This window comes from Fusarium flagelliforme (genome assembly GCF_020744385.1).
Source record: "Fusarium flagelliforme strain FIESC 12 MPI-CAGE-AA-0113 chromosome Unknown B0J16scaffold_4, whole genome shotgun sequence".
NCBI lineage: Eukaryota > Fungi > Ascomycota > Sordariomycetes > Hypocreales > Nectriaceae > Fusarium > Fusarium flagelliforme.
Genome location: NW_025763506.1, coordinates 3,848,224 through 3,862,497, shown reverse-complemented (window position 1 = coordinate 3,862,497; position 14,274 = coordinate 3,848,224). Strand labels below are relative to the sequence as shown.

General features: G+C 47.5%; 6 protein-coding genes across 6 annotated transcripts; 4 read left to right on the top strand and 2 right to left on the bottom strand.

Annotated features, from left to right (window-relative positions):
- The first annotated feature begins 262 nt into the window (after positions 1–262).
- On the top strand, positions 263–2,152 carry B0J16DRAFT_342743 (uncharacterized protein). The gene is made up of 4 exons (XM_046127924.1): positions 263–853; positions 902–974; positions 1,022–1,117; positions 1,169–2,152. The coding sequence occupies exons 1-4, from the start codon at positions 453–455 to the stop codon at positions 2,063–2,065; spliced, it is 1,467 nt and encodes a 488-aa protein (XP_045983462.1). The 5' UTR covers positions 263–452; the 3' UTR covers positions 2,066–2,152.
- Positions 2,111–4,532, bottom strand: B0J16DRAFT_399655 (uncharacterized protein). Its single transcript, XM_046132455.1, has 8 exons — positions 4,438–4,532; positions 4,359–4,372; positions 4,251–4,261; positions 4,102–4,198; positions 2,556–4,053; positions 2,479–2,507; positions 2,312–2,431; positions 2,111–2,261 (listed from the first exon to the last, which is right to left on the bottom strand). Exons 1-8 carry the CDS (start codon positions 4,492–4,494, stop codon positions 2,156–2,158), a joined length of 1,932 nt encoding a protein of 643 aa, XP_045983461.1. The 5' UTR covers positions 4,495–4,532; the 3' UTR covers positions 2,111–2,155.
- A 727-nt stretch (positions 4,533–5,259) lies between these two features.
- On the top strand, positions 5,260–6,855 carry B0J16DRAFT_269045 (general substrate transporter; the record flags this gene model as incomplete). The annotated part of the gene is made up of 1 exon (XM_046123500.1): positions 5,260–6,855. The coding sequence occupies one exon, from the start codon at positions 5,260–5,262 to the stop codon at positions 6,853–6,855; it is 1,596 nt and encodes a 531-aa protein (XP_045983460.1).
- Positions 6,856–7,403: 548 nt separating this feature from the next.
- Positions 7,404–9,423, bottom strand: B0J16DRAFT_287695 (cytochrome P450; the record flags this gene model as incomplete). The annotated part of the gene is made up of 1 exon (XM_046124141.1): positions 7,404–9,423. The coding sequence occupies exon 1, from the start codon at positions 8,990–8,992 to the stop codon at positions 7,406–7,408; it is 1,587 nt and encodes a 528-aa protein (XP_045983459.1). The 5' UTR covers positions 8,993–9,423.
- On the top strand, positions 8,828–11,876 carry B0J16DRAFT_372588 (uncharacterized protein; the record flags this gene model as incomplete). The annotated part of the gene is made up of 4 exons (XM_046130476.1): positions 8,828–9,459; positions 9,537–9,547; positions 9,696–9,946; positions 9,996–11,876. Exons 1-4 carry the CDS (start codon positions 9,275–9,277, stop codon positions 11,874–11,876), a joined length of 2,328 nt encoding a protein of 775 aa, XP_045983458.1. The 5' UTR covers positions 8,828–9,274.
- A 1,026-nt stretch (positions 11,877–12,902) lies between these two features.
- B0J16DRAFT_287689 (uncharacterized protein) lies at positions 12,903–14,221 on the top strand. The gene is made up of 2 exons (XM_046124140.1): positions 12,903–13,416; positions 13,468–14,221. Exons 1-2 carry the CDS (start codon positions 13,096–13,098, stop codon positions 14,206–14,208), a joined length of 1,062 nt encoding a protein of 353 aa, XP_045983457.1. The 5' UTR covers positions 12,903–13,095; the 3' UTR covers positions 14,209–14,221.
- The last annotated feature ends 53 nt before the right edge of the window (positions 14,222–14,274 follow it).

Here is a 14,274-nt window from a genome sequence, read left to right as displayed (position 1 = left end):
TTTGCCCCTCGGCTTTACCTCCAGTATCCGTAAAGGATTATCAATTTCCGCAGTAATATTTGTTTAATAAAGAGACGATCTCTCTTTCAAAGCGTGACCTGTAGATCTTTACCTCTCTCTCTATTCCCTTCATCCATATCATTACTACTAACACCGAGGGTATTCCTTTCACCTTTCCATCCATCACATCATACGGTTGCAACAATGAGACTCGACCATATCGCCGCCAGAGCCGCCCTGAGCGCAACTGCTGGTGTCAAGGTTCTTCAAAGTCCTCAACAATGCGTAAGTTGAAGATCCTTTCTGTATACTTGAAACACTGTTGGTGATCGAGACGCTTGGACGGGTGCTTTTGACACTATTTACATCCTTCGTGTCTTTTGATCCATCATTTTGCATCTGCATGACTTACCACCGCCGATCACCTCTTTTACACGCCTTATACAGACATCATGACTAACATCAAGTCTAAGTGCGCTGCTTTGCTAAGTGAAGCTGGTCTTGGAGACAAGGTCGTCACCAAGAATCAGACTTTGTGGAATGATCGACTGGACTCTTATTGGTCTGTTAGTGCTGCTCTGGAACCAGACTGTATGGTTCTGCCTTCAGATGCCAAGGATGTTTCCAAGATCATGAAAGTTATTACCAAGAACCAATGCAAGTTTGGTATTCGAGGTGGTGGTCATGGTAACTTTGAACTGTCCAACTCGGTCAATGAGGGCATCACCATCGACTTCGGTTACATCAATGGTACAGCATACGATGAAGAGAAGAACATCGTCTCAGTAGGACCTGGTGGTCACTGGCAAGATGTATATGATACTCTTATTCCATATGGTCTTGCTGTCGCTGGGTAAGTTACTCTTATGTACTGCGAATCTTCACAACTGACATGTAACAGTGGCCGTGCAGGAACAGTTGGTGTTGGTGGCTTCGTTACTGGCGGAGGAAACTCATTCTACTCTGCCTCTCATGTAAGCATGCACGTCCCCAACTCACTTCACAAGCTCACAGACTATAGGGAATGGCTTGTGATACAGTCGCTGGCTGGCAGGTAGTCCTGGCCAACGGTGAAATCGTCGAGGCCAACGCCGACGAGAATGCCGATCTCTGGCAGGTAAGTTATATTCTTTCACTATTTCTTATTCAATAAAATGACTCTTCATAGGCAATGAAAGGTGGCTCCGGTAACTTTGGTCTCATCACCCGTATCGATATGTACCCTATCGAATTCGTCGATCGCTCCAAGGCTGTTGTCTGGGGAGGCAACCTCCTCTACAAGCCCGATTCAGGCCCAGCCGTGATCGACGCCCTCATCGACTTCACTGCCAACGTTCCCAAGGACGAGAACTCAAGCAGCATCGTCTACTGGGCTTACCTCCCAGCCATCGCTGGCGGTACCATCCTCAACGCTGCTATCGAGAACACAAAGGGCGAGGTCAAGCCTCCTGCTTTCGATGCTTACTACGCTGTCCCCGATATCCAGACCGACACCACTGTTTCTGAGAAGCTGAGCGTTGTTACCAAGGAACTTGGATCTGGCCAACCTCCTCACTTTAGAAACATCTGGTTCACTAGCTCTTTCAAGCCCAACGCTGAGCTTCTTCTTTACGTCGTCGAAAAGTACGACAAGCTCAACCAGGATCTTGAGGCCCTCATGCCCAGTGACAAGTCTGAGCTCAACACTCTCTGCATGTTCCAGCCTATCACCAAGGCCATCGCAGACAAGGGTGTTGCCAATGGCGGTAACGTCATGGGACTTGATTACTACACAAAGGAAGGTGATGGAATTATGTTCCTCATTACTTGGGCTGCCAAGGGCGAGCAAGCTGAGAAGGATGCCATGCCTTTGCTCCAGGCTTACATGACTGATATTGAGACCAAGGCTAAAGAGATGGATGCTTTCTGGGAATGGAAGTTCATCAACTATGCTCATCTTAGCCAGGATCCTTTGGCCACTGTCGGTGACGAGGCTCTTGCTAAGCTTCGTGCTGCTAGCAAGAAGTACGACCCTGAGGGTGTCTTCCAGAAGCTTCGATCTTCTGGAGTCAAGATTCCCTTCTAAACAATATCCATCATAGATTTAAAATTCAAATTGTTTTAGCATAGAAGAATAGATTTCAATTCATTCACTTCAATAACAGTTGCTGGCTCGTTAAACTAATTGCAAATTACTGTTCAGCATCCCCGCGATAGGCATTCCCGAAATCACATTTACAGGTGATTCGGTCCAACCCCATGCCTCTTTAAGATATTCTTGTCTGCATTGTGCGTTAGAATGGTCCTTCTCTGAATCTTTTGGTACTCTTACACTGATCGATTTGGCCAACCAAATTGAACGTCGGCCTTTTGCAGGACATTATATAGTGCTTCTTGTTCCCACATATTGTTGAATCGGTCACCAGCCATGGTTATGGCTAGACAGGCATATCTGAAAACTGTCAGCAAGAGATTAATACAGGTACCTGGGAGTCGTACGCATATCCTGTTGGATTTCTTTGATTCGACTTGATGAATGTCAGCATACATCTTTCTCTCAAAAGGAGACAACTTACCTCAGCTACTCCGCAAACCATCTTTACAGTTTTTCTTATCTCCTCATTTATCGTCTTCGCTGCTTTAGCCTGTCCAGGTCCCAGTTTCGGTGTGCGAGGGTTATGAGCTGCAAGTAGAACCTGGATCAACAAATAATGAAGTACCCCCGTGACGACTGCATCGTTGAGATAAAGTGCTTGTGGGAAGTTCCCAGGAGCGTCATCGCTATCGTTGATGTACATGGGATGAAAGTGCCACGGCCTTTCGGCCCACCATCTTTCTTGTGCTTCTTGTAATCTTTCCCATGCTGAGAAGCTCTGGTCTTCCGAGCCGTAGCAGTAGCGAAGGCATGCGGCGCATTGCAAGATAGTCAGATTGGCAAAGGTGCAGCACGTATCGTCATTCTGGACAAGACGGGAGATATCCTCTAAAGCAAAGTTTGGGTGAACAGGTCGAGCTTGCATAAATGACATGTGTATCTCTTGACGAAGAGCAACCCAGAAGGCCGCCCGTCGCAGACCAGTAAAGTCAAGGATCTTCTCCTGGGCTGCCACGAAGACTCTCGTGCCGACCAGATGGGACTCGCTTGCTGTGTCGGCTGAGGTAAGAGGTACATCGAGTTCTTCCATGTAGCGAAGAATTACAATTGCTGTTAGAAGGTTCTCATCCATGACAGCAGCAGAACTGGACAATGCTGGGATAAGAGCATCAAGGCAATTCTGGTGGTAGCGGTCGCCGACTAACCCATCAAAACCATCTACTCTGCTCAGGCGTTTGGCAGAGGCCGCAAGAACTGCGTTCATGAGAGGAGGGCAGATAACGGCTCGACGAGGAACGATGGTAGCAAAGTGACGTTCGCTATCACACAAGTCGAATAGAGGAGCCAAGACATGAATAAAGTTGTAAAACAGCATAGCCTCCTGTGGATCTTCGAGTGGCCATCTCGGCGTATCTAGGTATATACCAGAGATAGCTTCGGCGACATGATCAATTGGTATGGATAGATCTGTTTCGCGAGAACTTGCAAGTGCAGCAGCGACCTGGGGACTTCCTACACCGAGAATAATATTATTGTCGAGCACAGGTGATGCAAAAGGGCCTGCGTTATCCGAATTTTGACTAGGCGACAGAGCATCAGGAGGATTCGACCGAGGAGTAGTCCTCCACGCCCCAGCAGAAGACGAACTTAACGCCCTCTTCTTAGAAGGCCGGCCACTATCATTCGAAGGAATTTCTTCCAGATTCGTGGCAGATCTAGGTCTGTCTTGTTCGGAGTATAAAGCAGAGTCCCTTGATCGAAGGTTGTAAAGAGGCGGCGAAGAGTGAGTGCTGGTATTGTCGATGTCTATGTTGAAGTTGTCCAAGGTATCAAAGTTGCCGGTGCTGGAGTCATGGATATTGATGATGTCTGGAGTTTCATCGACAAAGCTTAGAGCTCTGTTTGTTTTGACCCATGGTTGGTCTTGTGAGAAGTTGTAGTCTCTGTTCTTGGCTTCAAGAGCTTTGCCAGAACGTATGCTTGAAGATGGTTAACAAGTAGGAATAGAGTCAGGAAAAAGAAGCTACCTTGGATTCAACCCATGACGGAATCTTACACTGAAACCACGAATGCACTCGATATCGCTCTTACGGCAGTTTGTACAAGATGGTTTATCGTTATCACCTATTGACCAATAAGTAACTAAGAGGGTAGGACCTATGCTTTCAAGACTTACACTTGAGATGTCTATGTAAGACCAAAAGATAGTTAGACCAATTACTTCATACAACACACCAAAGCAACAAAACGGGCAGTATTGCCCTCGTTGACCAAATAGACTTACTTTTGCTTGCAGACCTAGAAACAGCAACTGTCAACCCCTAGTTCCCTACTATAGCGTCCCACTGGCGGGTCAAACTTACCGTACAGGGGTTGAGAGGCCTGGTAGTAACCGTTGCTGAAGTCTGAGGCTCTTGCATGGTTCGTAGGTAGTCTCACGTCATGAATAAACACAGAAGGGACTCAGTAACTGAAAATGATGAGGATGGAGGATGAAAAGGTAGAAAAGAGGAAATCTCATCATAAACGGCAATTGCCCTTTTGAGTAATATACTGCAATACCCAAAGTTGGTAGAAAGGGCAACTCTCCCCGAGACTGGTAAAGTACCTAAAAACCCCGCATTTCTTTACTGAGATCTAGCCCCAAACTTTAATGATCGACTCCCTGAAGGTCACTGGACTGGAGAACAACCCCCGCCCTTCCCCATGGGGTTGCATCGTGGTCTAGCCAGCGTTGGGGATAGCTTCAGCCTCCAAATCTCGTCAAATGCGCATCATCTGGGGAATTTCCGGAGCAAACGGTTCTGTCCGGGGGGTCTAGACTATCCTCTGACCAATGATTGGAGAGGTTACTCTTGACTTGGAAATGCCGCGAAGTCTGGGGGCAAGATTGGCAGTGTCGTTGCTAGTCAGTTAGTTAATTCCACGTTTTTCTTCCTGGGGAAGGGGAAGCTGAGAAAGGCAATTCCTTTTCTATCATTTCCAGCTGAAGATAATCAGGTTTTGGAGTAGCTGTGCCAACTTCAACATCTTGGTGTGGCGTACTTCAAGTACAACATCAGATATATAAGAAGACGTTTGCAACTCCATTCCAGTTGATATCCAGATCATCATCAGCTTCAGTCTTCAATCATCACTACTCTACTCCTTTCCTGCCTCTTAGCTTTCTACACAACTCCATCATCATGTCTCTCAAGGCAGATACCAAGGGGCATCTCGAGCATCTCGAAGATACAGGCTCCCCAGACTCCATCCAAGAAGTCAACATCGATGACCTCGACTCCATCGAACAAACCAAGACTGGAAAGTTCTCCTGGCTAGTCTCCATCACTGCTGCCATTGGCGGTATGCTCTTTGGTTACGATACCGGTATCATCTCTGCTGTTCTCGTCTACATCGGTCAAGATCTCGGCAAGACTCTTACTTCTCAGGAGAAGGAACTCATCACTTCGGTCACTTCAGGTGGCGCTTTCATCGGAGCCATCTTTGCTGGAGCTACAGCTGATCGATATGGTCGTAAGGTGGCTATCTATGTTGGCTGCGTTCTCTTCACTATCGGTGCTATCATTCAAGCTGCTTCTTTCACCGTCGCTCAAATGACTGTCGGCCGTATCGTTGTGGGGTTCGGTGTTGGTTCAGCAGCCATGATCGTGCCTCTCTACATCGCCGAGTGCTCCCCTTCAAAGTACAGAGGACGCATGATTGGTCTTGATAACATGAGCATCACTGGTGGTCAACTTCTTTCCTACGGTGTTGGAGCTGCCTTTGCTCACGTCTCTGGCGGTTGGCGGTACATGGTTGGAGGTGGAGCTCTTCCTGCTATTATTCTGGCCTCTCTCCTCCCCTTCTGCCCCGAGTCCCCTCGTCAGCTTATCTACCACGGAAAGCCTGAGGAAGCTGCCGCAGTTATCCGAAGAATCTTCCCCAATGGTACCGAGCAGCAGGTTCAGGACAAGATCCGCCATTTAACTCACCACGTTAACGAGGCCAAGGCTCTCAACGCTGGCAAGTCTGGCTGGTGGGTGTTCAAGCAGCTCTATGTTATCCCTGCCAACTTCCGTGCTCTCGTCTCTGCTTGTGGTCTCATGGCCATCTCTCAGCTCAGCGGCTTCAACTCACTCATGTACTACTCGCCTCTTCTCTTCTCCCTTGTTGGTTTCTCCAACCCCGTTGCTGTTGGTACTATTATCGCTGGAACCAATTTCATCTTCACCTGGGTCAATCTCATGCTTGTCGATCGTGCTGGCCGCCGAAGAATTCTACTCTGCACTGTTCCTTTCATGGGTCTCTTTCTTGTCATCGCTGCCGTCTGCTTCAAGTTCATCCCCATCAACCACGATCTGAGCCTTGCTTCGGATGCCAAGATCGGTTGGTCTGCCATTGTTGTTCTCATCTCGATGGTCTTCTTCGTTGGATTCTACTCTTCCGGTATCGGCAACACCGCCTGGCTTTCTAGCGAGTTCTTCCCCATGGAAGTCCGAGCTATGGGAACTATGATGCTCACCATGACCTGCTGGGGCTCCAACATTATCGTCGCCTCTACCTTCCTGACTCAGATGGAGAACACTACTCCTTCAGGCGCCTTTGGCTTCTACGCTGCCATCTGCATCCTCGGCTGGGTATGCATCTACTTCTGCTACCCTGAAGTTAAGGGAATGACACTTGAAGATATCCGAGAAATCTTCCAGCATGGTTTCGGTGTTCAGCGAGCACGAGAGATCCAGAAGGAGATGAAGCTGCTCAATAAGGCAGCCACTTCTGATGACATCAACAAGGCTTAGTTGAAAGGCGAAGAAATGGAGGCGTTGGCTTTGGATATCGGTTTGGATTATTGGCGCATAAGTTTCTTTGAGAACGGTTACGGGTTTGGATTCTGGCGATTTTGACTTTTTATCGTAGACGTTTGGACGCTTATTACATCGAGACTACAAATCTACACTATCATATTATTTTCAGTACCAATACTTTCCAAAAGTTCCAACTCCGTGACTAGCGAATCTTCTTTTCAAGCTTCAGTATTTCAGTAAATCGTCTATTAATAGGAAGGCGACGGAAGACACAAGATATGAAGGCAAATAAGCAGCTCGGTCTATGCTATCATCTCAGTGACTTCATTTCAATGCTGCTAGAGCCAGGCCTCTCAATACGCCGAAATATCCGCCATCGAAGTATTAGAACTCCAGCTGTAGGTCTTGGTCCAAATGAACCATGGTGTAAACTTGTTAAAGACAGGCCCTTGATAAGGAGGCAGTTAGGAGCAGAAAATAGATCAAAATCTCAAATTAAACTAGCATATTCTATTTAGTCATTCTGTTGCTATCATAGTCTCTTCTAACTGTGCTTTTCATCAATTTCATCCACTCCCAGATCTCTCTTCCACACCTTAAGAGGCATAGGCCCAGGCGCAAGATTCATAGCCTCAGTCCTCGTAGGCTCCCACTCAGCATAAGGCAACGCCCACTCGTAGCGATGCACAACACTAGCCAATAGCACAGTTTGCTCCAGATAACTAATATTCCTTCCAATACATCCTCGAGCCCCAGCGCTGAAGGAGATAAAGTACGGCTGCAGATCCTTGCCCTTCTCTCCAAGCCAGCGCTCAGGGACATACGATTCAGGATCGGGGAAGATCTGAGGGTCGCGATGTGTAACATAGGCTGAGATTGAGACGGTTGTGTCACCGGGGATATAATCGCCTAGAATGTTCCAGCCTTCTGGTGGTGTGCGGCGTGGAAGACCGAATGTTGTAGGGGGCGTGATGCGAAGGGATTCGTCAAGACAGGCGCGTAGGTAGGGAAGATGTTTAACTTTATCGTACGGAGCGACGATTTCCTCAGGGTCCAAAACAGAATCTACCTCTTCGCGGAGTTTGGCCATGCAAGATGGGTTCTTGAGAAGCCAGTACATGACATTGTTCATGGCAATAGCCGTAGTATCGGATCCAGCATTCATCATGATGGAAACCTCAGCAACGATCTCTCCCCATTCAAGACCAGGAGGGTTGGCTTCGCTGTGGTCCATCAAGGCTTGGAAGAAGTCGGGCAATCTCTCCCCCTTCTTGTAGCGTTCAAGACGCTGAGTTGCACGATGATAAACAATATCGTTCCAGCCCTCGTTGAGACCCCACCACTTGCGGAAGTCCTTGGAGAACCACTTTGACAACTCAACGTTGAGGTCGTACCATTTTTCTGTCCAGGCGAGAATGGACTGAGCTCGGGCTGTTGAGTGAAGACACTCGCGAAAGTTTACATGGTGAGTAGTTCCATCCATACGTTCAGCCTTGACAAGATCATGACCCTGATCCAAAAACCCAAGACGTTCGCTAAGGCCAATATCCGCGATCGCATCAAGAGTGAAGAAGTTTGTAAAAGCGCGGTAGTCAAAGTTGAGATCTTGAGGGTCAGGACGAGTAAAGCCCTCCTTGAGAGGTAAAGTACAAGCAGCATCAGCAGCGCGAATGAATCGTTCTGCCTTATCAGCGACCTTGAACTCCCAGTTCTCAAGATTCTTCAAAGCATATGCAGCAGAAAGAGCGCGACGCTTCCTTGCATGATCCGCCTTATCGACCACATCAGCAAGATGATAGTGCGTTCCAGCAAGAGTCTCATAGAACTCTCCCTTTGTACACTTTGTGCCGTGGCCGTAAATATCTTTGATAGCCTGGACGGAACCGTAGGATAAAGAATTAGGGCCGGTGCGGATCACGGGATGGGTTTTGTGCATCTCATAGAGAGTCTTTGAGCGGAAACCCCTGACAGCTTCGCGCACGAAAGGTAGGTTTGTTATTCCCGCCAGTGGGTGGAAGTTGGGATAACGACGGAGACCCTTGGCATCGCGGAGGTATTGGAAGATGGGATAGAGGATGAAATAGGTGAGGAGGAATACAGCTGTAGAGAGGGCCAAGAGTTGGGCGTACATTTTGATAGTAGTTTGGGGAGTTGGAGTGTTTGAGGGAGAAGTTGAGATCTGAAGAGATGTGATATACTTACATATTGACGTACTTGGCTTGATCCGTCATAAGTCCAACAACAGGAACCTCCATGCTACCCCAGATGGAGAAGTTTAAGCTAACTTGCCATAACTGGCATAAGAAGAAAGAGACTGATTAGGGAAATATTGCGGAGTGATAGACTAACTAAGACCCCGTAAGACACCAACGATCATGACGAGATCTGCGGGGAAGAAAACGTGGGGTAAGACATGTCAGAGATCTCAAGTCTCAAGAATTGCCATATTCAGAATGTTTCTTTCTCCTTTTACTTTTCCATGGTTATCAGGGACTGTCTAAAAGGTCGAGATGGTGTTGAGGACGGGAGTGACCGAAAGCGCCTAGAACATGCAGCCAAATTGGGGAATTTCCCTCATTCAGACAACCCATCAAATAGGTAACATTCCCCGTCGCCACTAGATCTCCAAAGAGGCTGCGTACAACCCCAAGTTTTGACTAACCGAATTGGAACAGATTCTCTTATTGTAAGTCAAGATGGAAAATAGATCCGTAGCTAGTATCTTCTGTCAGGAACAGAAACAATCCCCATGGGGAAGATGGAATAGATATGAATATTAGTATCTCATTTCTGCAATTCTACAACGCCAAACCAACTATACTCCTCCTCAACAGCAATCATGACAAACGCATTCACAGCAGATGCCCTCACCCGGCTCTCCCAGCTGGGTCCTCCCCAGACAATTGCAGATGTCGCGGCTCTAAGTGCCCTCGGCGTCGCATCAGCAGCATATCTCCTGCGAGGCATCGCCTGGGATAGACCAGACCCTTATCACCATCTCTGGTTTGAGCGCATGGGTTCTAAGAATGGCACTTCTTCAGGACCTAAAGCAACTCGTGATATTGCTAAGAAGTTGGAAGAGACTGTAAGTTCAACACCTACATTGACTCAAAGTATTTACTTATATGTGATAGGGCAAAGATGTTGTCATATTCTGGGGCTCTCAGTCTGGAACTGCAGAGATGTTCGCCAACAGACTCTCAAAAGAATGTCATCTTCGCTTCGGTCTTCATACTCTCTGCGCCGATCTCTGCGACTACGACCCAGAATCCATCACCAACCTTCCTCAGAGCAAACTCGCCATTTTCATCATCTCAACATACGGAGAAGGTGACCCCAGCGACAACACGGCTGCATTCTGGGAATGGCTCACCAAAACCTCCAACATCCAATTACCAAACCTGAGATACATGGCCTTTGGTCTCGGAAATACCAGTTATCGATACTACAACCGTGTCATCGACGTTGTGGTTGAACATCTTGACAAAGCTGGTGCTCAGAGGCTTATGCCTGTTGGAAAAGCCAATGATGCCCAAGGCGGTACCGAAGAAGACTTTTTGTCCTGGAAAGATGATGTTTATACTCACTTCCAAGAGAAATTGGGCTATGAGGAGCGTGATATTCCATACGAGCCGAGTATTCGTCTCATCGAGGACGAGTCGCTCGATATCATGGATCTCAACCTCGGAGAACCTATACAGAATCGAACTGGACCTGCCAAAATCGTGAAGCAATACTCACCTATCCGTCCCTTGACAGTTCAGTCATCACAAGAGCTTTACACATCTCCCGGAAGAAATTGTCTTCACATGGAACTCGACATCTCGGATCAGCCTGAGCTTCGATACCGAACTGGCGACCACTTGGCTGTGTACCCTATCAACCCCGATCACGAAGTCCAGCTTCTCCTCAAGGCTCTTGGGTTGGAAGACCGAGCCGAGAAACCTCTTCTTGTCCAAACGCTCGAAGAAGGTGTTTCTACCAAGATTCCTAGTCCGACGTCAGCGCTCGCTCTGTTTCGCCATTATCTTGAAGTAGCAGCACCTGTGTCTCGAGAAACTGTTGGACAGTTGGCGAGATTCGCACCCTCGTCTGAAATTGCTGAGATATTGGTGTCTCTGGGCAAGAGTAAAGAAGCTTATGCTACTTATATCGCCAGAAATCATGTCACTATGGGTCGTTTGCTGCATCTCGTCGCTCCTGGAATTGTCTGGGACAATTTACCTCTCTCGTACGTCGTCGAGACTTTACCTTCCATCCAACCACGTTATTATTCCATCTCCTCCTCGAGCACCGTCTCGGCCCGAAAACTAGCGATAACTGTCGGTGTCGATAATTCACCCCTTCAACAAGACTCCAGCAAGTCCATCCGCGGCATCACAACCAACTACCTCTATGCCCTAGGGAACTCTATCAATGGCGAGGATTTGCAGAAAGTAGATGATCCAGATACTCCCACGTATGCATTATCTGGTCCTGGAGACGTCCTCAAGGGCCATAAAGTCTTTGCATGCATCCGTCGCTCAAATTTCAAACTTCCCACAATGAGCTCAACGCCCATCATCATGATTGCCGCAGGTACAGGACTCGCTCCCTTCCGTGGCTTCATCCTCGAAAGAGCTCGTCTTCAAGCTGTCGGAAAGCCTCTTGGCAAAATGCTTCTTTTCTTTGGATGCCGCTTACCGGACCAAGACTATCTTTACCGCGATGAACTCGCCGAGGTTGTTGCAAAGCTACAAGGGTCTCTTGAGATTGTGACTGCTTTCTCACGCGCTGACGGACAGCCTAAGAAGTATGTGCAAGATAAAGTTGGAGAGAAGAAAAAGGAAGTGTGCAATCTTTTGGAGGCGGGTGCTAGTATCTATTTTTGTGGTCGGGCAGCTATGGCAAGGGAGGTTGGGAATGTGGTTGAGGAGGCAATGAAGATGCAGAATGGTTGGAGTGATGCTGAGGCGAGGAGTTGGGCTGAGTCTTCTAAGAAAGGGAACAAGTGGCTTGAGGATGTTTGGGGTTGAGATGTTACATCAGGAGTTATATGGCGTTTAGCTGGATTGATTTTTCGTTTGAGTCATAGACGTTGAAGAATGAACATTTGATATTTACTTTAATGCTTTCGTCCTTGAATGATTTAACTACTAAGTGTGTAAAATAGCTGAATCATTATTTGTTATTCCTAGATTACTTCGTTCTATGCGTGAGCATGTTGATTTGGGTCCAAACAATCAGGATGAAGAGGTAGAACAGAATCTTCAAATGTTATGCAGGACATCAAGTAAATGCTATTCTCAAAGCAATGATAGAACCTGGATTGTCTAGACTAGACTAGAATCTATCCGCGTATACTGATAAAATACGAGCAGCAGAGGGTCTCGTTCTCCTCTCACCTACATCACATGTGGAAGAGTTAGAAGGATGTTTCTAAATGACTTCGTATCAAGTTCGCTTCTGCTTCTGATAATATTCTACCGAATATTCGTAACGAAGTATTCTAACGAATTATTTTCCCAGCCAATCCAGAACAACCAAATAGGAAATTTCCTGATCATCACTGTGGGGAACATCACCTCAACCAATGCCCTACTAAACATGAATCCAATGGGGAAGCTACTATAGTGCAGAGCCTCTGTCCTTCGGCCAATCTTTCCGATCATGTCTCATCCAAGTAACTAATAGAGGGGCCAGACTTAAGCCTCAGCTACAATGCGGGGGACCAACAGGGATCAAGAATGTCTAAATGCAGTAAGAAGCGCCGAAAGACAACTTCGTAGCTACTTGCTATATCTGGAGTATCCACTTGTGACTGCATCTCGAACTTGCCTGTCTAACAAGAGGATACTCGACGGTTTAACAACATCTTTCTCCATTATAGTAGTCAATTTGCTAGTTAAACTTGTCACTGACGGGAACTATAGACAGACCGCTTATACTGGTGCAACGTGGGGTATTGGAGTTGATCGGCTCAACTTGGACCTTAACTTACACCAACGAATATGGGGAAAAGAGACGAGAAGGGGTCCAAGGGGCACAAAGTAGAGTACAATGTTCTCTAAAGCTCCGACTATCGGTATTTTACTCTTGTTCTCCGATCGCCGAGAGTTCAAGGTATAAGGGACAGGAAGCGCTCGTCTTTATTGTTCTGTAGCTCTCTACTCTCCAGTCCATCGTTACTCTAAGAATTCGAAGACCTCCAACAACAGCTTCATAACCGTCCTCTTCCGCTCTTCACTCAGTAAAATGTCCTCTCCAAAGCTCCAAGTCGCCGTCGCAGGCCTCGGTCGCATGGGCGCTCGTCACGCCCTCAACTTCCACAACCGCACTCCTCGCGCTGAACTCGTCGCCGCCTTCACTCCCGTCCAAAAAGAAGCCGAATGGGCCAAAGTCCATCTCGAAGGCGTCGTTATCTACAGTGATTACCAAGAAATGCTCAAGCATCCTGGTCTTCAAGCTGTTGTGGTCGCTACTGTTACTACTGCTCATGCAGAAGAGGCTATCCAAGCTATTGAAGCTGATAAGCATGTTCTTTGCGAGAAGCCTCTTAGCACTAGTGTTGAGATTGTAAGTTCTTCTAGTCGAGTTCGTATAGCTGTGTCTAACTGTTTCGTTTAGTCCCAATCTGTTGTTGATGCTGCTGCAAAGAAGCCCCATCTTAAAGTCATGTGCGGTTTCTCTCGCCGCTTCGACGCTTCATACCGCGATGCCTTCGAACGAATGGACAGCGGCGCAATCGGTCGTCCCTCCATCTTCCGATCTCAAACATGCGACAAGCTCGACCCTTCAGGCTTCTTCGTGGCCTACGCCGAGTTCAGCGGCGGCATCTTTGTCGACTGCAACATCCACGATATCGATCTTGCGCTCTGGTACTTTGGCCAAGACTCCGTCGTCAAATCTGTCGTGGCTACTGGTATCACAGCTGTTCAACCAGACCTTCGCAAGCATAACGATGTTGATAACGCTGTTGGTCTGGTAGAATTCTACGGTGGAAAGGTCGCTTACTTTTACTCTTCGCGCATGATGGCTGCTGGTCAGCATGATATGTCTGAGATTATCGGCACAGAAGGTAAGCTTGCTATCAACGCAAACCCTATTGGTACTTTGGTGGAGATGCACGAGTCTGCTGGTGTCCGAAGACATATTCCTGGCGACTACTACGGTCGTTTCGAGCACGCTTTCGTCACAGAGGCCAATGAGTTTACTGCTGCCGTTCTTGACAACACTAGACTACCATTCAAGCTGTCAGGAGCTGTGCAGGCTGTCAAGATTGGCTGCGCTCTGCAGGAGTCGCTCAACTCGGGCAAGAAGATCAGCTTCGATGAGACTGGTCGCCGCACGGAGGACTCTAAGCTTTAAAAGTGTTTCAAGGATTGAGCATATTGGCATTTGAATAAACGTATAGAATAATTGATCTTTACATCT